Source organism: Hibiscus syriacus, unplaced genomic scaffold (genome assembly GCF_006381635.1).
Source record: "Hibiscus syriacus cultivar Baekdansim isolate YM2019G1 unplaced genomic scaffold, ASM638163v2 tig00110226_pilon, whole genome shotgun sequence".
In the NCBI taxonomy this organism is placed as follows: Eukaryota; Viridiplantae; Streptophyta; class Magnoliopsida; order Malvales; family Malvaceae; genus Hibiscus; species Hibiscus syriacus.
Window position 1 is genome coordinate 509,138 of NW_024062637.1, and position 21,640 is coordinate 530,777.

The 21,640-nt window shown below is 33.4% G+C and overlaps 1 protein-coding gene, 1 long non-coding RNA gene and 1 other non-coding gene across 3 annotated transcripts; 2 read left to right on the top strand and 1 right to left on the bottom strand.

Annotated features, from left to right (window-relative positions):
* Positions 1–1,443: 1,443 nt before the first annotated feature.
* On the bottom strand, positions 1,444–21,096 carry LOC120114467. The gene is made up of 3 exons (XR_005515394.1): positions 21,022–21,096; positions 10,654–10,657; positions 1,444–1,455 (listed from the first exon to the last, which is right to left on the bottom strand). It is a non-coding gene; the product is annotated as an uncharacterized LOC120114467 (long non-coding RNA).
* LOC120114466 lies at positions 16,742–18,224 on the top strand. Its single transcript, XM_039135370.1, has 3 exons — positions 16,742–16,970; positions 17,245–17,396; positions 18,002–18,224. The coding sequence occupies exons 1-3, from the start codon at positions 16,901–16,903 to the stop codon at positions 18,017–18,019; spliced, it is 240 nt and encodes a 79-aa protein (XP_038991301.1). The 5' UTR covers positions 16,742–16,900; the 3' UTR covers positions 18,020–18,224.
* TRNAA-UGC lies at positions 21,024–21,096 on the top strand. Its single transcript has one exon. It is a non-coding gene; the product is annotated as a tRNA-Ala (tRNA).
* Positions 21,097–21,640: the final 544 nt, after the last annotated feature.

Sequence of the window (21,640 nt, forward strand, 5' to 3'; positions counted from 1 at the left end):
TTGCGATAGTCAAATGAATGTCTAATAAGTGATAACAACTGAATAGATCATAGCAATGTTCAAACTCAAGTTACTAATACATGCCTAACTGAAAATGTTAAAAGTGCACACATAAAATACACATAATACAACGTTTGCGTTTAAAAATCACCTAAGTTAACAGTCCCAAAAGGTGAAGCCGGTTGTGATTGGGATTTTGAAGATGATTGCGATTTTCAGAATCTCGTTGCGAAAGTCAGAATCTCGTTGCGATTTTGTATTATCTCGTTGCGATAGTCAGTATCGCATTTCGATTTTCCAAATTCGCATTGCGATTTACTTATTCGCATTGCGAATTAGGAAAATCGCAACGCGATACTTACTTTCGCAACGCGATAATACAAAATCGCAATGCGATTTTCAAAGTTCGCAATAGGTTTTAGTTTCGCAACATAAATTTTTTGTGTATATATCTACGCAGCAGCAACAACTCATAACCTAAATCCCTAAATCGCAACTCATTCCATCTCCATCTATCACTCTCTCCGGCGACATCCGTTCCTATATTCGTTCCTATATCCTTCCCCATCTGGCAACAGGTCTTAGTTTCGCAGCTCGTTTGTTTAGTAAATTAATTTACAACCATGAAATCATCTAATGTTGATCATGTTTGGATAGATTTATGTTTTGGAGGGTCATGGGAGAATGTTCATGGTGTTTTACAATATATGCCTTTACCCATGAATCTTCAACTAAAACTGTCATTAAAAAAGTTAACTTATGAAACTCTAATGTTACGTGTTTCAAAGAAATTGAATTTAGAGCCCCTAAGTGGATTTAGGCTATCTTATCAGAGAAATGGTAAAGTTTATTTGTTAACTGACAATGAAGATGTTGAACGATTCATTGCTTACATTAGTGTTTCAAATGATGATGTTACATTGTATGTTGTTGAACCTAGAAGTAGTATTGTTGGGTCAGTAGCGGGTAGTAATCAACTAAGTTTTTCTCAAAACCCACAACCTTTCTCTAATCCAAATCCCAATCAACTTTCAGCACCAAATTCCGGTTTTCGTATTGACCAATTAGACGATGATGAGCCAACAGAAAAAATTGTGAATACTAGTCAGTATTCGAAATTTGATCTTGGTCAATACCCGGACTTTGATATTGGTCAATACTCGGATTTTGATGATGTTTCAGAAGAAGAAACAGACCCTGCGTGTAATGATTTTGATGTCATAAGAAGAAAACAATTGTGTAATGTTTCAGAAGTAGATACTTTATACTTCATGTGATCAAACGGTCCAACGCCAAGCATACGAGAGGACCACAATCCCCTCTGGGTCCTTTCGTTTGTTATGGTGCGGTCTCGTCTCTGCTAAATGTAATATTGAGCTTCTTTGGCTTTTTGTTTCCAGAACGAGTCCAATAATTTATCGTATCCAAGAATTTAGCTAAATGAGAGCTCCATCCCTTAATAATATCTCTTAAATCAGCCAATGATATGTAATTTATCATGCTGTCATATACTATTGCCTTAAGGGATGGGATCTGAAGCTCGACGAGAAGCCAATGTTTACGTTCCAAAACAGGGATAAACACCTGCAATCATAAGTAATAATTCATTCATTTGCGCACTTATTTATGAATACCTTTAAACTCAATCTAAAATAAACACTAACCTTATCGACCTCCCACCATGCAGGATAAAGTTTAGCTTGTCCATTGCCCAACGCAAATGATTCATCTCGTTGATTCTTCAAGTGGACGACGTTAAAAGACGTCGGCATAATTGTATATCGTGTATTTCTTTTATTTTCCTTAAGTTTCCTAATTATTAGAAGACGTGACACCCACGCATCGATATGCTGTTTTACAAAAAAAGACATATATTAGTAACTTACATAAATTTAAAAAATAATCAAATTAAAATAAGAAAATAAGACTTACCCCTCCATCGAAATAGCCATTGTCTTCGACCCCTAATACGCCCCACCAAGACTGATCAAGCAACAAATAGATATCATCGTTGAGCTTGCATATGTCAGTGAAACACCCCTGGCTCCGCTCATGTAGATAAAAATCAACTGCGGTCTTAGCCCAAAGGGTGTTATCCAGAATTGTGTCCAGTAGTTGTTTCCTCTCCACTTCAGATACCGGTATGGTACTGGCCGGTAACTCATACGAGAGCCAACTTGAATCCATCATGTCCGGCACGTCAGAGGGTTTCTCAAGAATCCTACATATGACGCCATGTGAATCGGGCTCTTGAATGGTGGGAGGACCTCTTCAACGATGACAGTGGCCTCTTGAACGGTGGGAGGGGACTCTCGAGGAATGATAGGGGCCTCTTCAACGATAGGAGTGGACTCTTGAGGGATGACAGGCGAGTCGGGCTTCTTCTTGCGGTGTCTTCGCACTATTGGGGTATACGGAGACTCAATAGCACGTGCACGCCGTCTGATGCGTGAACTCTGTCGTGCAAGAAAAACCCGACGTAAAGCATCCACCTTATCGGTCCGCTAAATAATTAAATACAAATATCAGTAAATAAACAGACATGATATTTAAACAGTGAAAACAAAGACAAATATATTTCAAACTTTCAACCAAAAGACAAAACAAAGACAAATACTAACTTCACAGTGTTAAAGAATACACAGTTTAGCAGAATTGGCAGCAACCGAATAAATTTACTTCAACCAAAAGACAAAACAAAAAGACAAATACTAACTTCACAGTGTTAATAAATAGTTTAGCAGTATTGGCAGCAACCGAATAAATTTACTAAGCAATCTAAGTGAAATGGTTAATTTAAGTGATATTACGAGTAAATTTATCATCAAGTTAAATATGGAAAATCTTAAACTTACCTCGTTGCGTAGAGTATGAACCTCATTCTGCAACGATACTACCATCTCACGTAGAGCGGCAACCTCACCACGTAAAGTAGACACCTCCAGACGCCATGCACCATCGTTATCGCGTAGAGTACCGATCCCCTCACGCAAGGCATTGACCTCGTCACGTAATTCCCTTGACTCATCCGTGGAGGTGGAGGTGGAGAACAGGGAGATAGAAGTCGTGGCATCTTTGCCGGTCGCCTATCATGAGGTGATGGTGGAGAAGAGGCTCGATGATGTGACGGGATAGATGATGGCTCTCGTTGTAGAGGTGTATAGTCGGGTCGATCAGGTGATGGCTCTGGGTGAGGTGATGGCTCTCGAAGTGGAGGAAGTAGAGGCTGCTCATCATTCGTGCCATCAAGAAAATGCTGACTAGCTTGCCACCAATCAGTGGCAAGCTCAGCCTCCGTGGGTGTCAGTCTCATTAATGGAATGTTGGCCTCCTAAAAATATAAAAACTCAAACAAAGTTAAACGTCTACTATTAATAACTTGTTTATATATGATAATATTTGTGTTAACTTACATTATTTATTGTCACATATGGTATTAAGTCTTCCCAATCCAACAGACGTTTCCTCTTCCAGGAAATAGCCCTAGGAATATCATTTGAGGTTTTTAATGCATATGTCCGCATGCTGGGGAAAGCCTCGAATATCCAATCTACAAACAATATAATAACAAACATTAGTAATTGTTAATAATTAATTATAATTTTGAAAACTTATATAGAAATTCTTACCTTAAAGGCCAAACAAAGCCTGACAAAGTGTATTTCGACCCATCGCCCCGCAAACTTTTGCGGTCATCAAAGGCAGACGACATGTTAGTCCAGGTAGCTTTCCATATATACGAACCCCACGGAAACAGATTCCATGCATTTAGGTCCTCTACCAATAATATTAGCTCCTGAGGAATAGGTTGTCTGGCCTCTCTGCCTAAAAAGCCGGCATACAAAAGTAGTAGAAGGCATACTCGGACAACATCGACGTCATTCTGCCTAAAAAGCCGGCATACAAAAGTAGTAGAAGGCATACTCGGACAACATCGACGTCATTCATCGAGTAAAACCATCTTTCTTATTAAACAATTTCTTCATGTTGTCGACGTGTAAGTTCGGCTTCTCTATTGACTCATCAGGAAAAACTCTGGATAACCATGATGGGCGGGTGATATGACGAGTGTACCGGCCTACATCATCGTGTCCGAATCGTAGACCAGTGATTAAGCAGAACTCCTTCCGCCCAAAACAAGTATACGTCGGTGGAAAATGAAACAATATCTTCTCACACGTTGTATACTGTCGGGTAGATTGCTATTCATGGTCTGAAGCCACAAATGGGTCAAATTAGCATCTCCACCCAGATGTTGTACTCTCAGCCATGGCCCGAAGCAAGTTTCCTCAAACAATTTTCTTTGTGCAGGTGAAAGCTTCGAAGCAATTGTAGTGGCTAGACTAACTTTATTCCTTAATGTCAATGAAGCCGAAAAAAAGTTCTACAAAAACAATAAACATACCAAGTTAGATATACCAAAAACTAATTGTGAAGATATACCAAAACACAATAAACAAATAGTAGTTTATTCTTGAAACTAAAATTTGCAACACTATTTTGTCTTTTGGTTGAAATGAAAATCGCAACGAGATAATGAAAATCGCAACGCGGAAATGACTATCGCAACGCGAAATGACTATCGCAACGAGATATCGCAACGCGAAATGAAAATCGCAATGCGATTTTGGTTTCGCGTTGCGGTTTTCATTTCGCGTTGCGGTAGTCATTTCCACGATGCAATTTTCATTCTCGAAACTATTCTTCTTCTGCATTACTTTAACCAAAAGACAAAACAAAGACAAATACTAACTTCACAGGCTAAACAGTTTAGCAGTATTGGCAGCAATCGAATGAATTTAATAAGAAATCTAAGTGAAATGGTTAATCTATTATTGAAATTACCAGTAAACTTATCATCAATCTCAATATGAAAAACCTAAAATAATGCAAAAATTTCAAAATAAAAATAAAAAAAACTAACCCTCAGAGGTCGATTTTCCATTTCTGAATGATTGTGAGGGATTTCTGACTGTGAATGGTTGTGAGAGATTTCGCCGGCGATGGGGAAGGAAATCTTCGGAGATGGGGACGGATTTCGCCGTAGAGAGTGAGAGATGGAGATGGAACTGAGTGTTGTGATTTTAGGTTTGAGGTTATGAGTTGCGATTACTGTGGACGGTTCAGTTTCCGATATATTAAGAAAAAATTTGTGTTTGGAATTTGAAAAGAAAAATACGCGTTAATACGAATGGCGCTATGTAAACCGCATTGCGATAGTAAGATTCGCATTGCGATTTACGTATTTGCATTGCGATTTTCCTAATTCGCATTGCGATTTACTTAATCGCGTTGCGATTTACGTATTCGCATTGCGAATTATGAAAATCGCAACGCGAATACGTAAATCGCAATGCGAATTAGGAAAATCGCATTGCGATAGTCATAATCGCGTTGCGAATCTGGAAACTGATTTGCGATAATGGAGATCACGTTGCGAATTAACGATCGCATTGCGATTTTGTTGGTCATTTTGGCAAATCCGGAAAAAGTTGGTTAAAATCGTATATTATATGAGATTTTTTATCACTGAGGTTATTTTCTCATTCTTTTAATATTTCCGCCTTCATCAACATCAATATTGCGTCTTGAATAAAATAGAGACAAGAATAGTTATTAGATTTTTATAATAGATAAAACAATATTTAAGGGAAGATTTTAATTTTGTTTTCAAGTCTTTGAATTTTCATATTTAAACTATATCCTCTTTGATTTGATGTGCCTTACATTTTCATTTAATAGAAAAATCTAATTTTATTAAAAAAAAACATGATGCATAGCTTCTTTCCTTTATCACTAAAAAAAAAGTTGGCCAATCTGAATCTGGTGTGCCACATTAATAGGATGTTTAAGTGAATCTTCTTAGGTGATGGAATTAATTTCTTGTACGTTAGACTTTGAATCATTCTAACATTTGACGGTGTCATGGGCTTCTAAGTTAAGAATGAAGATTAATTTTGTGGGATTCTGATTGGTTTAAAGTAAGAGAAAGGGTAGTTTCTGCTCTGAGAACAAGTTCACTCGGACCATCTCCCGAAGAATCTTTCGAGAAATGACAACCTTTTTCCCATACTAAGCTGGGTTTAAAAGTAAGCCCCCAACAATTTACGCGTTGAATTGTCGTTTATCTTGATCATCAACTTCATTGTAATCAAATTCCAGTTCTTGGAAATTGAAAAAAAAAATCAACTTTTTAATTCTTTTAGGAAAGTTTGGTATTCGTAAGGCGTGGTTCGATCATATAGTCACGAATAAAGAGAAAGGTTTAATTTCAATAAATTTGAATAATGTACGAATCAAACTATCTTGGTGGTTAAAATAATAATTCTTAATTTTAGAAGTATCAAGTTCGAGCACAAAAAATTGCAGGGTAATTTAAACTTTCAATATCAAACGATTAATAGTCTTTAGAATAAATACTATCACTCATAAACACTTTATACTAATAAAAAATTAACAACAACATATATTCAAATGTAACATAAAATTTAATCAAAAAAATTAAAAGAAATATCACTTTGTTCCTATTCAAAATTATAAACAAGAGTGTTCGTTTTTTCACTAGAGGACCCAAAACGTGATTAAGGTATAACATAGGGACTATTATAATACTTTTACCCATTCGTTTGTAGTAGTTTAATGGATAAATATACATTGCACGAACCAAACTACTTCCGTAGTTAAATGAATAATTTTTATTCCTAGAGGTCTTAGATTCGAGCACATCGAATGTTAGGGGTGTTTGAACGTTCATTGTCAAATGAGTTAGGAGTCTTCCAAACATACACTACCTTATAATCACGCTTAGACTAATAAAAAAATTCAAATTGATGTCTAATCTTTTTTCACACTTCTTAATTTAAAATGGTACTTGAACTTTTGTTCATATGAACCTACCTAATTTGTTCAATTTGATAATGATGTTTTTTTTATCCAATTGAGCATGTGAATATAACTTATTAGTTTAAAATGGTACTTAGATTTGTCTTATTGATTCAATTTGATACTCATGATTTTTTGTCCAATTAGGCATTTGAACTTGGTTTCTCTAAAGGAATTGAATCATTTCATATTTAGATCCATTCAGGTCGAACAAGCTTAGACGAATCCAAATTTTTAAAATTTGATAAAATCCCTAAAATATCAAATTAAACCAATATGCCAAGATTAGATGTCAGTTTAAACCAAAAAGTAAAGTTTTGGTATGTAATTAGACCAAAAAAATCCTTAAGTACTAAAGTGAAATAAGCTAAATTCATGTATTAATTTAAACCAATAAACTAACATTAGATATCTAATTGGACCAATAAAAATTTACGTACATGTTTATATATATCCAAACTTAACAATAATTTATCATATTTCTTTGAGTTAATTACACCAAACGTCCCTAAACTTCAACTCTCATTCTAAATTGGTCTTCAAACTTTTAAACATTTCAATTTCGTCTTTAAACTATTAATTTATGACAAATAACATTTTTATTTAAAAATACATTTTTAATGTACTCTAATATTTTTTTTCATTTTATGATTAGTTGATACTTGAAGCTAGAGACAAGCCACTTATTACATTAGTGGAATCTATTAGAACAATATTGATGCAAAGACTTGCAAAAAGAAAGGATCAAGCTAATAAGTTTTATGGGCCTCTATGCCCTAAAATTCAGAAAAAATTATGCAATGCAATATCACAAGCAAATTGGTATAACTAGTTATTGCATACTGTTAATGCTTATATGTTTTTTTGTTATCATAATTGTTTCTTTGTGTTATACAGATGTTGGCTCATTCATATGGTGGATCAACATTCCATGTTTCATGTGGTCCTTTAAATCGGCATTGTGTTAACATTAAAACCCGAACTTGTTCTTGTAGAAAATAGGAACTAAGAGGCCAATTTAAATTTTTATTAATATAATATTTATTTTTTATTTATTTATAATTACTAATTATTTTTTCACACATGTATTCTCTGTGTCCATGCAATTTTTATCTTAGTAATGAATCATAAAGGCCAAAAAATGTTTTTCGATTAATGATATTAGTGAAAACTCAAATGGACATATACTCTCATTTGATCGACCCAGTAAGAGGTCATAATTAGTGGACTCCTATTGAAACAATGGAGTCTATTCTACCACTTGTTTGAGAAGACACTAGGAAGACCACACAAGAACAAAAGAAAAAGGTTGATAAAGCACCACCTCAGACTGGTAGAGTGACAAAGAGGGGACTTAAACTATTTTGTAGGAAATGTGGAAAGTCTAGACATATTTTCAGAACATGCAAGGATCAGATTAGTGGCAATGTCAGGCCCCTCCAACAAACATTTGCTGCAAGAAGATCAAAGCTTCCAGTAAGTTATACTTGAGCATTTTTGTACGATTGAATTTGAATTGTTTGTGATTGTAGTTTAGAAGAACAAATCAAGTTGCATGCAAAATTAAACAACTAGTCCACGGGACCATACTGTCAGATGGATGCTCACTCACACTGTACCAATAAGTTAGGATAGTTGTGTCAGTCAGTTATCTCCAAAGAGACATAAGAGTGATACTTGATACTATTGGCATCATACACCTTTGTTTGATGTTTTTGAGTAGTGAATTTGACCATATACATTTAACCATTGCATTTAATCAATTGATATTGGTTGATTTTTTGTTGATAATTGAAAAGAGCTTATATATGCTTAAAGAATTGGTCTTAAACAGTCCTTTTTTATTTATGTATATTGGTCAAACAATGATGTATGTCATATATTGGTATGAAAATGAATGTAATGATATTTTTTTGAATGTTTTCTTTATTAAGACAAATTTAAATAAAATTACAAATTTAACATTTCATTATTACTTAAAGCATAACATTGACAAAACATGTTATATAAATAACATCCTAAATCACTATTAGAAAGAAGACAACAAAAGAAGATAAGAAAAAAAACAAGATAAGAAGACAACAAAAGAAGATAAGAAAAAAAGACAAGATAAGAAGACAACAAAATATTACCCTAAACCACTCCTAAAAAGAATATAACAAATAAGATAGTTAATTGATTATAATTCCCAGTATCATTCCAACAAATAAGACAACAAAAGAAGTAAAAATCCACCAAAGTTTACGTTTCCTTTCATCATGCTTTATTGCTCCAATCTTTCTTAGAAGACCAACAATAATAACTTTTGAATGATAATTTATTGGTGGATCATACCAATAAAAATCTTGTAAAACCTAACCCATTTTTCATAATTTCAACAACCTCAAAACCTCGTACCAAGATTTTTATCGATCCAGCCTGTTGTTAGCGTCGAATGAACTCCACAAAAGCACACTCGGTTCGTATTTTCTGCATCTGTGTTTCGATTTCAGCCTTCTTTTTACTCTTTTTCTTTCTTTGCTTTACACTTTTCTTCTTCCATTTTTGTAGTCACTTTAGGGTTTTAGAATAGGGAAATTTTAAAATAAGGGGTTAGGGTTACTTTAAATAACAACAAAGAGAGAGCCCACTTTTTTTTTCTTATATGCATTCTAAAATTGTAACACCCCAATTTTCGGGTTGGTAGTTTCTTGTTTACCCAAGAGGTCAGTGGATCGTGTGGATGTTCCAATTAAATTCGTTAGGCCGAGTATGGGCTTATTTGGTTATGAATTGAGCCCAATTTTCTTAAAAAGGGTATTTTTTTTATTTAAGATAAAAATATGAGAGACCTAAAGCGTAATTAGATCGTTAAAGGAAAGAATATGATACCCTAGGCTTTTATTTGTGTTTTGGGTGTGGGGCCTTCCATTTCCATCTTCTCTTCTTCATTTTTTCATCTTTCTACTCCATAGCAAGTGTCAAACTCAAGGTGAGTGATTAGGGTTTCTTTCTTACATCCTTAAGCTTCAAAACATCCTTAATCTTTCTCATTTCCACCTTGTGTTAAGAAATCATTTTCTTCTTTCTTGGCTAGAGAAAAAAGAAAAAAAAAATCAGCCAAGTTCTAAGAGGAGAATGTTGTTGGCTAAAGGAGCTTATTTTGGGATTCTTACATCAAGGTAGTGTATTTATAATCCTTTGGAGTGTTATGGATTTCATAAATGTAAAGACTTGTTAAGATTTGAGTATTTGAGCATTTTAGGGTTTATATTTAATTTCATGATTAAATGATGTTTTAGATGTAAATAAGGTGTTTTTATGTCATTTTAAGACCCTAAAGAACCTCTTAAATCTTTAAAACATGATTAGGAACCAAACTAAGACATTGGGATGAAATTTGGGTGTTTTTGAACCTAAACAAGACATTTATGGGTTTAAGTATCGATACTGGATGAGTCAATATGAAATTTAGGGATTTCCAACTGGGAGTATCGATACTGCTGGGGAGAGTATCGATACTTAGGGTAACAATATCGATATTGGGCCACATTTTCAACAACATAATCCATGTTTGATACCGATACTCATAGAGGTATCAATACTTGACCCTAGTGTATCAATATTGAAAGTAGAGTATTGGTACTACCCACTTTAAATGGTAATAATTGACCTTTTTAAGACATGTATGAGCTAAGGATGATCTGTAATAAGGGAACTTAGTCCGTAAGGGACATAAAGGACCAGAAGGGCCTAAACACAATCATAGGAGTGGGTTACAACATATATAACCATACTAAGCGTAATACATCAAAGTATCTTCAATCAATCATGTATTAAATAGTTAAGAATGAGGATCATTATAGAGGATATACCGACAAGCGGTACGATAAGTAAGTCAGATTCAATAATAGCAGAAAACATGTGCTTCAAGAATGTTAGTGAACCAATATCACATAAGATTCTCCTCCAATTCAAGGGGTGTCAGGGAGCAATACTATAAGAGCGATTAGAGTGTTGCTACCTAATAATGAACTCGAGTCAGGTATCATGCTAATTAGTGTTACATAGAATGAACAACCAACATGGTAATCGTCGTTAAGTCATGAAACACATAGAGATATTTTTATAGATAGAAGTGACTAAAATGTTCTTAAGCAACAAATAACCAAAATAGAGTAGCTTAATAAATAACAACAACAACATATTAATAAACCATTGCTTTAGTATATCCAGCTATGTTAGGGTGTAGTCAGGCTAACTTAGTTGCCCGAGCAGCTTATTGTCAATGCTCGAGGCACTTTAGTGGCTAACTAGGGTGCGAGTCCTGAACACTCATGAGGCGTTGGTTAGCTATGTCAATATTGTGTGCCATTTGGGCCCTTAGATATCCATGTATAGTTGCATTATTCAAGTACAACATATATCCTTAAACCTTGACTTGACAGCTGTGTGAGACCAAGCCAATACTTCAGTTGAGCGAGAATTATAGTGACATCAGGTTTCCCCTCCATGATCTACCTGATGGCTATGTGAGACCAAGAGATCATTCAACGGCTTCGTGGGAATTTCACCGATGCTTTGTGACATCGAATTCCCCAGTTAACTAATGGTTAATGTCTATGTGAGACATGATACTAGTCAGGGTTGCATCAAGATAATGCACAAGATCATCAGTGTTGTATTTAATTAATACATAACAGATACATTCAGGGTGGTTAGAGACATTTTAGAGGTATACTCATGACGAGGCCCCTAGTAGAGGACTAAGGGAAACATGAAAATCCTATTTTAGTGATAGATCATTTAAACCTTAAGTAGGTAGTACTTGATTAAAGTCATGCATGTACTTACTTCTTAGTGTTATGCTTTTAACATGCTTGTGTTTATGAGACTCATAATGTTGCTCTAAATTAGCAATTATACTGTTGAGCTTTGTAAGTTTAGAGTTTAGATGTTTCTGTTTGTAGGTTTTTAACTTGGGCAGTTCATGGAGCACCGTTACAGCAGAACTTCCAGCATCTCTATCAAAGTAATGTATTGTAGCTTGAGTGGGCATATGTATTCATAAAATCTTACTCATGTATTTGGTTTATTGAACTCAAAGTTTGCACTATTTTGATTTTAAATTATGTGTCACAAAGCTCCAATTTTAAAAAAGTGTTTTTATAACTGTTGTATATATTTATTTTGGTACCATGTAGTATGTTTTGAAATGAGAATGAACATGTTTTGAAAATCAGAGGTTACCATAATAGCCTAATGTGGCACTTTAGTCCTAAACGAGTTTAGGGTGTTACAGATGCATATCCAACATGAAAATAGAAAAGGTTATGGAAAACGTCAGACGCAACGTTAATTTTTTAATGGAGAGTGGTTTGATTGAACCATTTAAATTGAGTGGTCTGATTGATTAAATCGAAACATTGGTGGTCAAAAAGATTTTGACCATAGTTAGGTGGTCACCCGTGTAGTTTACCCTAAATTTAATCCTCAAATTAAATGGTGACATATGTCACTATTTGATTGGAGGATGAATTTTATTTTAATTTATTAAAATTAGGATTATATTGATATAATATATAAGTAAGAGTGGCCAAGTGTGTAATTATACCAATTTTATTAACTACCACATCATCATCTCCGTCAAAGTAATGGCACTATTCATTTTGGGTTTGGTTGAAAAATACAAGTATCAAATGTGTAATGTTTGAAAAATAGATACCAACTGGGTTCAAAGCAAAACACGGTTACCACAATTGTATAAAGTGACAAATTTAGGTGTTAAATGTTAACAACGGACGACTTGATTGAATGTATTTAAATAATTGGATGATCTAATTGACAAAATTTCAAAAGTAGTGATAAAAAAGAGTGGTGGTCAAAATGAAAAAGGGCAAAGGGGTGATCATTGGTATAATTTACCCTAAATAAAATCCTAAATCTTTAGATTGAATTTATTAAAAACAGTAAAGTTAAATTTTTAAAATTAACTAAAATATTAATACTATTTTAAAATACTTACCTCTTAAACCATGGATTATCATTTCTAGATTCATCATGCTGCCATCAACTTCAATCAAAAAGTTCTATCAATTGATTGAGTCTGGTCCAAAGGAAGCCTTGAAGTTCACCTCCTATAGAACCCAAAAAAAAGAGAGGATGAATTAGGGATCGCACAGATGGATGATTTAGAGTTGGGCGAACGCTCCTCTCCTTTATGGATCTTCTCTTTATTCTATTTTCTCTCTTTATTATGATTTTAGGAAGGAATTAAGAGATTTGAATTTTTTTTTACTCGAGGTTGAGGTTTTTAAAATGGAGAGCGTTTTCTTAGTTGAGGTTGAGATTTGAGAGAATTATTATTTTATTAAAAAATATTTTTTATTTTCTAATTTAATAATAATTTATGACATTTCAAATAATTATATATTACATCAATGCTTACATGGATTTTGACGAGTATTTAACAGTTTTGTTAACGGAAGGACAAAATTAAACATATATTAATAGTTTAAAAACGAAATTGAAATGTTTAAAAGTTTAAAGATTAATTTAAAATAAGAGTCAAAGTTTACGGACGATTGGTGCTATTAACTCTATTTCTTTAGTTTGATTTTGAATCGATAAGCGAACTTCGGGTATTTAGTTCAATCAATTAAAAATTAGAAATCAAATTAACAAGTTTAAATACCAAAATATACATATTTACCCTAACATAATATTACTTTATCGTAATTCTCTAGTTTATTTTGGTTTAATGATCCCTTTGGTACTTGAATTTTTCACTTTTTATAATATAGTACTTATAATTGTCAAATATTACACATTTAACACCTAAATTTGTCACTTTATACAAATGTGATAACTATGTTTTGCTTTGAACCCATTTGATATCTATTTTTCAAACATTACACATTTGATACTTGTATTTTTCAACCAAACCCAAAATGATTCATATTAAATAATCCAAAAGTAATTAATAAACAAATTTAAAATGAAATGATTTATTTTACTTAAATGTGGCATTCATAATACATTTATAAATTTAACATCGGTTAATAAATACAGGTACCAAATATAAAACTTTTGACAAATATAAGCACCAAATTATCTAAAAAAAACACAAATATAACATTTATAAGAATAATAACAAGTTCAGGTACCAAATAGTATATTAAGCCTTCTATCCTTAAAGTTGAATAAAAACTTTAATAGAGTGAAAAGACCATCTGTTTCGGCACCGGATGCTTTGAACAGGGCATGTGTCTCTGTCCCTTGTTATCTGCCAAAAGCGAAAGATATATGATATTTTCTATTTCTATTTTTTTAGTATGATTAGATTTATATATATTCGAAGAGAAATCAACATTTTCAATTTTTTTCTACTACTTTTACTATTTTTTTCACAAAATTAAGTTTCTCGTATCTACTAATTTATGAATATAAATGTTATTAATAATAATTTCATTTTATAATTATATATAAAAAACTTCAGCATTAATAAACTTTCTTCTTTGGTTAAATCTTGTGGCCTTCAACGGGTTAAATCTTTTCTTTGGTTGGTAGCGTGTGAGCGTGTTCTCACCAATGCGAAAAGGGTTTGCCGGCACATGAGCATGGATGATCTTGTGGAGTTTGTGGAAGGCAAGGGGAAACGATTGATCATCTCTTTCGGAAATGTCCTCTAGCGAGCGCAACTTGGTCTTGTGTTGTTAAAGGAGATAAACTCTCGGATTTCCTTTCCGGGGCATTAAAAATTGGATTTACAATAATCTTTCATCGCCGGGAGTATATGCCGTGAGGAGAATGGTTGGGATATTCTTTTCGGCGCTATTATATGGTCCATATGGCTGCATCGTAATTGGCGTATTTTTGATTCAGAACACTTCGAGGATGAGAGCATTTTGATGGAAAGCAGGAGGCTACAAAGGTAGCTCTTCAAGCTTTGGAGTCCTCCCCGAATGTTAGGCCGATTGCGAGTCGGGCTCAGAGTGTTCCAGCTCGATGGGATCCACCAACCCGTAATTGGTGCAAGGTTAACACGGATGGTGCCCAGGACAGAACTACGGGTTATACTTCGTGTGGGGGTCTTATCCGGAACTGGCAAGGTGCTTGGATGATTGGATTTTCGAAACAAATCGGGATTTGCTTGGTTATGGAAGCTGAAGTTTTTTTTGGGGGGTCTTCGAAGGTTTATCACATGCTTGGAATCTTGGCGAAAGAAACGTTATTGTGAAGGTTGTTAGCTTAGAGATTATTAGCCTCTTGGAGAAGAAAAAGCAGGCTCATGTCTCCTTTACCCTACTCGACAGGGTGTTTGATTTGCTGAGGAAGGATTGGACTGTTCGGTTCGCCCATGTCTGCCGGAATGCTAATGGAGCTGCTGGTCAACTTGCTAAACTAGCCGGTTCAGGAAGGCTTGTGAGCAGGGTGTTCACGACACCACCCGTGGAGCTTGAGCGGTTTTTGCTGATGGATACCCCTCAGTCGGCTATGTTGATCACTGGTTGATCTCGGCAATTTGTTTTCTCTCGTTTATTCACAAAAAAAAAAAAAAAAACATCAGATGTCTCATATTTAAAAAAATCAATGTAATCTTCATATTATTTTTTTCTTAGTGTCACCTTTAAATTCAGAAAATAAATTCAGTGAGGTCCTTTAAACAATGTTTTCTGTCGTTAATTGTTACAGTGCTAACATGACAGTTCACGGTGCTAACGTGACAATCTAATATGATTGATGACGTGGTGAATGACATAATAAATTTGTTAAATTGATATTTTGATTTTGTTCAAAGGCCAAATTGATATTTTAAAAAAGTTCAAAGGCTCATTAATTTTATAAAAATAAAATTATTTTGAATTATAAAATATAAAATTATTCAAATATTCAAAATATTAAATATAAAAATACTAAATATAAAAAATAAATTATTAAAAATTTAAATACACATATTAAAATACTAAAATTATTATAGATTTAAAAATGAAAATAGATAATAGTTTATAAAATAATTACTTATAAACTATTAAAAAATAAAAATTATTTTTAAAAAATATATTATAAATAACATATATATGTAACATATATGAGTAGCATTAACACTTATACAAAGTATTTTTACTAGAATACAAATTTAAAGTAGCCAAAACTTATAACTTTTAAATTAGTCGAAACTTATTATGTTTTTAATTATCTTTTTATAAGTCTCGACTATTTTAAAAGGTAATTATATAATGAATTTTGACATAAAATATAATTAGAAAACATAGTAAATTTTGACTAATCCAAAATTTATAAGACTTGACTAATTTTAAATTTTGTAAGTTTCGATTAATCCAGTAAAATAATTTGTATAAGTGTTGGTGATATGTCTATATTTACATGTATATATATATATATATATATATATATATATAAAATATATATATATTTTAAGTATTTTTAATATGTATATTTAGTTTTCTTAGTAATTTATTTTTTAATAATATTTATTTTTTAAAATATTTGAATAATTTGTATTTAAAATTTAAAATAACTTTATTTTTTAAGAAATTAAATAAGCCTTTTATATTTAAAAAAAATCAATTTGACTCTCGAACAAAATCAAAAAATAAATTTAGTTCATTTATTATGTATTTGTCATGTTATCAACACAGTAAAAATTATCTCAATATAAACTGCCACATCAATACTATAATAATCAATAACAGAAAACGTTAGTCAAATTTTTTATTAATTTTTTTTAAATTAAAGAGTCACGTTAATTTTTCTCAAAAGAATATAGACCTCGTCTTTTTGGCCTTTTAGAAATATGAAATAAAAAAATCTTAAATAATTTGATTATTTCGTTGTATAACGCGTTTGTTTATTTTGAAAGCAGAAATCAATTTTAATATTTTCGCTCTCTTTTCCCTTCCCGAAACATCGCCGCTTTCTTTTCTAGAAAACGAGAAGTCTTTGGAACCGCAAACTAAATTCTTTAATTGAAAATCACCGCCAGACTTCTTCCCGAAATCCCATTGCAAAGAAGAAGATGGGCGTAGCGCAAGCAATGAAGAGAATCCCTCGCATCAAATTCCCCCAAAGGCATCTAAAATCTTCTGGTATTCCCCCTGTCCATTGATCCATTGAATGCTTCATCTTCGTCGATGTCTTCATGTGTTGTTAAATCTCAGTTCTTCTTTCTTTTTTATATGTTTTATGGTATTTATATTTTATTATTTAACAAAGGGGGGTTGATTTTTTTGGGCTGAATCTTTAAACGTTAGCCAACTTGTTCTAAACCTTGTTTGCTGATCAGGGCGTTAAAATACAATGCAATTAATTGGGTTTTATGAAAAATAAAGTAAGAGAAGAAATTGATTTTTTTTTTTGCAGATTCTGGATTGCAGTCTCAAACTGGTGGCAAAACTGGTGATGGTGATCTAACTTTCTTCTCCAGTTCTAAGGCTCCTTCAACTGTTGGAGGCAAAGCTTCTCTTCAACCCAAAAGAACACCTGTTTCCAATGAGGAAATGGAGGCTATTTTGGTATGCGAACCCCTCCTTTTTGCCTATATTTTAGTGTTTTTTCTATTGGATGTTTATGCTAACCTATGTTACATGGAGTTGTTTTATATCTTTGGAACATCGTACCCTATGCCTAGATCTTAATCTGTGTTGAGCACATAGGTTTGAAACGAATATTCTTAGGAAAATGAAACTTTTGGGTAGATTTTAACTGCATTGTACGACTCAGGAACACTAACCTGACTTATAAGAGATCAATTCAACAGGGAATTTAGTGCTTCTGCTCATCATGCTTTGAAGTCGTATTAAATAAAGCTTTGGGATATCATTTTTGTTTTGTGCCAGTGTACTTGGCCAATAAAGAATGTTGCTAGTTTTCTATGGTGTCTGGTTGTGGGCATGAATTGGTAGTATATGTTTAGTTTGTAAAACTGTTTGTATGATATGGTCTTCCCTCTTTGTTCTTTTATTCTGTTGTGAGAAATGTCTGTCATGCTAAGTGCTTGAAACCAATTTATTTTATATATAATAATAATACTGGAAGAATGATTCTTTTTTCGATTCCCCCTCCCTGTTTTAGTTTTTTTGACATTATATTGATCCTTTGCCGACACACTTTTTGGCAGTTGGGTGGCTGTTTCTGATCGTATGATGAAGGTTCAACAGGGAAAATAATTTCATGGACTTCTAATTTTCCCATTTTTTTTTCTTATTACAGTATTGGGATTTGGGACTTCAATTTTCTAATGACATTGGCCCACGGTTAAACTAACTAAAAATGGGGCGACACTATTTTAATTGAATAAACACAGAGAAAGACAATTGAACTAAGGCCTGTTTCTCTGATTCCTATTTGAATATCTAAAGTACTTTATTAATGTTTATTCTTAATGATATTGGTCATATTGTTAGTTTCTATGTTTGAAGTATCACTGCCCATGATTTCACTCTAAGCTTTAAATAAACTGCACATAATTCATACCTTCCATACATGAGTGTTGTGTTTGTCGCGGTCAACGATGGTTCACCCTGTAGAAGGTGGAGAGCCATAAAATGTTGTAGTTTGGACAGGTATGAAAGTAGGGAGGAAGAAGGTAGTTGATTTGGCGGGAAGGCTGAAGAGTGGTGATGTCTGGGGTCATTCAAGCCTCTAAGCAGAGCAATGGCTTATATATGTGGGGTTTTTCTTTGTCTTGAGGTGCCACATGGTTGGAGCTCCTGGGGCAATTGGCCTTGCCTCATAGGTCTAGATACAATGGCTTCCCAGATGGGATGTAGTGTTCAACGAGTGTGGTCCACGCAATAAGATGGAGACAGGAGCAGAGGTCTTTTGCGAGGTGTCTCTACAGGGGGTCTCTGCAAGGCGTTCTCAAGTGTGGGCTCGACGAGGGGTTGTGATCAACAGATTTTTTTCGTCACTAAATCTGAGTCTGTTGACCCACATGGATCACCCATCTTCTTTTAAAATAAAATATTGAACCTTCGTCTCTTTGCCACTAATATCATCGTTTTGTTGATATTTTATGACCGTCAATGACATCAATCAACCCATCTTGCATCATTTTTTCTTTGTACTGACCCTAAACCAAAAACTAATCATCATCATCCTAATCATTTTCATAACTTCTCTCTCTTAAACAACCAGTTAATCAAAGCAACTTTGTTTTGATATGAATAAAAAAGGGTATTTTTTCTTTTCCTTTATTTTGTCCTTTCTTTCCTCCCTCTTCCTCTCATTTTCTCTTTATGTTGTAGTGTACGCATAATATGCTGGACATTGTGGTTTTCTCCACTTTTCAAATTTAAGAGTTTTTGATTTTTTCTCATTGTTGGATTTGACCACACTATAACATATCAAGATGACATTTATTTGTAATTTTATTGATCTTTTCTACTTTGAACTCTCATATTAAATTTGGATATGGGGTTTTGCGTTTGTGGATAGTTTCTCAAGATGTTCGATTCTGATTTATGATTCTCGGTAGTCTTTTAATAGTTTAATCGCTTTTGTGGTTCGTTTGCCGATGCAACCAAATTTGTTCATATCTAATTTTATTCAGGTTTTTTGGTTGGTTTTTAATCATTTCCATGTGTGCTCTTTATATGATCTAAGTAGCTAGTTTATTGTATCAATATTATATGAAAATGTCCAAATTATGTATTTAATTTAGGATAATAGTTACGTAAACTCTTATTATAATTTTAGATATTTTCACTTTTCAAGATGAATATAAACTTCTATTCAAAAAGGAAATACTGCAATTTTTGCGGGTAATTATTTCTTCTTAGGCCCTGTACAAAGCAAACATGGCTCTTCATACCAACGAGAAGAGGGTTGTAAATTTACAGAGAGACACAACCCGATCAAACAATACAACCGAACCCTAAAGTTCGTGGATCAGATTAGTTATTAAACAATTTTTTTCACAATTCAGGTTTTGTAACTCCTGTACGAGAGTAAACGATTGGGTGAATACAATGTTTGTGACTAAAATGTAACTTTTTAAATATTGGTAGTAAATATGAAAAATAAAGTTGAACGAAGAATGGGTCGTGGGGGAGGGCGTTTTGGCAACTTTTAGTCCTTATGCAGGTGCGAGGTGCTTCCTTCACGTCACTTGTGCTACAGTCTGTGTGAATGAGCGGTAGGTCAAGTGTTAATGTTGTTTATAGGCAATGAAATATTCATTCCATAACCTAACTTTCTAAATCCATAATGCTAGTCATATGAATCGGGAGTCTCTTTGGACGGTTTTAAAAGCATGGCACTCTGAACACAAAAGATCCAGAGGAACCCAATTTTGTAGCAAAAGCACGGATTTTATCATTCATATATATTAACAGTTCAACCGTTAAATTTCATGTTCTATTCATTTAAATATTTTATGTTAAATACATTACTTTTTTTATCAACGTCATAAGGATATTGGATTGATTTGAAAATTTACATGTATAATAAGTACAATTATATTAATAGATCCAACGGTTGGATTGTTAAAATCTCGATTGTACTAAACTTTATTAAAGTTTGTAAAATTAGTAATCTACAAAATGGATATAGTAAGTTCAGAATTGCAGTTTTGATATTTCTTTGCTGTGGTAGACGGCTTTCTCAGCTTATAGCCGGTGGCAGTGGTAGATCACATTGATATTAGGGTGAGCACGTGTTTATCCTGAAATTTTTTGGAATTCGAATTTTCTTCTTTTAAAATCGATTTTTTTTTTCATTAATGTATTGTATGTGTGCCTATCCTGAAATTTTATTGTATCAAAAATTTTATATGTGTGTCCATCCTCATAAAAATTTTTAGAACGGCCGATGGCCGGGGTCTTTGATGGTTTCAGAACTCTCTTAAGGACTGATTTATCCATTGTAATATGTTGCTCATTTTGATCACCTGTTAGTGCGAAAATGATTGACCCCTTTGTTTTGAAGAAAGTAACTCTTGTCTCAATAGAAACACGGTTAGCGTTGTTATCCTTTATGCCCTACTTCTCGTAATTCTGTTTTAGACCATGTAAAGAATCCACTCTGAATCACACAAACACACACACATATATATATTATATATAAAATGATGGCTTCAAATTTTAAGGTGTTAGCTATTTAGATAATTTTAAATAAAATATCTCATAATTCTTCGACATGGGGGTGTAGCTCATATGGTAGAGCGCTCGCTTTGCATGCGAGAGGCACGGGGTTCGATTCCCCGCACCTCCATTTCACTATCGTCCGTTTATTTTTCCCATTGGAATGAGCATTACAGAACTTTTTAGTCTTTGTAGGCAACAAACTCATCTCATTAACAGAATCCCCTTTTTCCAATGAATAATATCCAAGAAATATTTGACCTTCTGGGATTCAATTTCCAACTGGTATCTGTCTTTTTTATCACTACTGGTTACAGTGAAATCGGATTTTCGTGTAAGGATAGTATTATAGTCATTGTTAATTGTATTAGGTGAAAGGAATTTGGTGTATTAACCAAAGCTTGACTTGATGGACAAGGGGACAAATACTATAGATGTAAGTTTTCTTCCTATTTTAATATACATCAATAGTTTGTTCGTGACTTGACTGATTCGGCATCTGCTGCAGTGTATAAAACCTCTAAATTGCTCTATTATTTCTTGATATTGGGATATTCATAGGTTCTGTTAATCAACTTGTATTTTATTGCTTTTATATATCAGGCTCAGTTATACACCATCCTGGAGTTATGCGGAGCATTTGATCGGATCTTCAAGGAGCAATTGAATGGAGG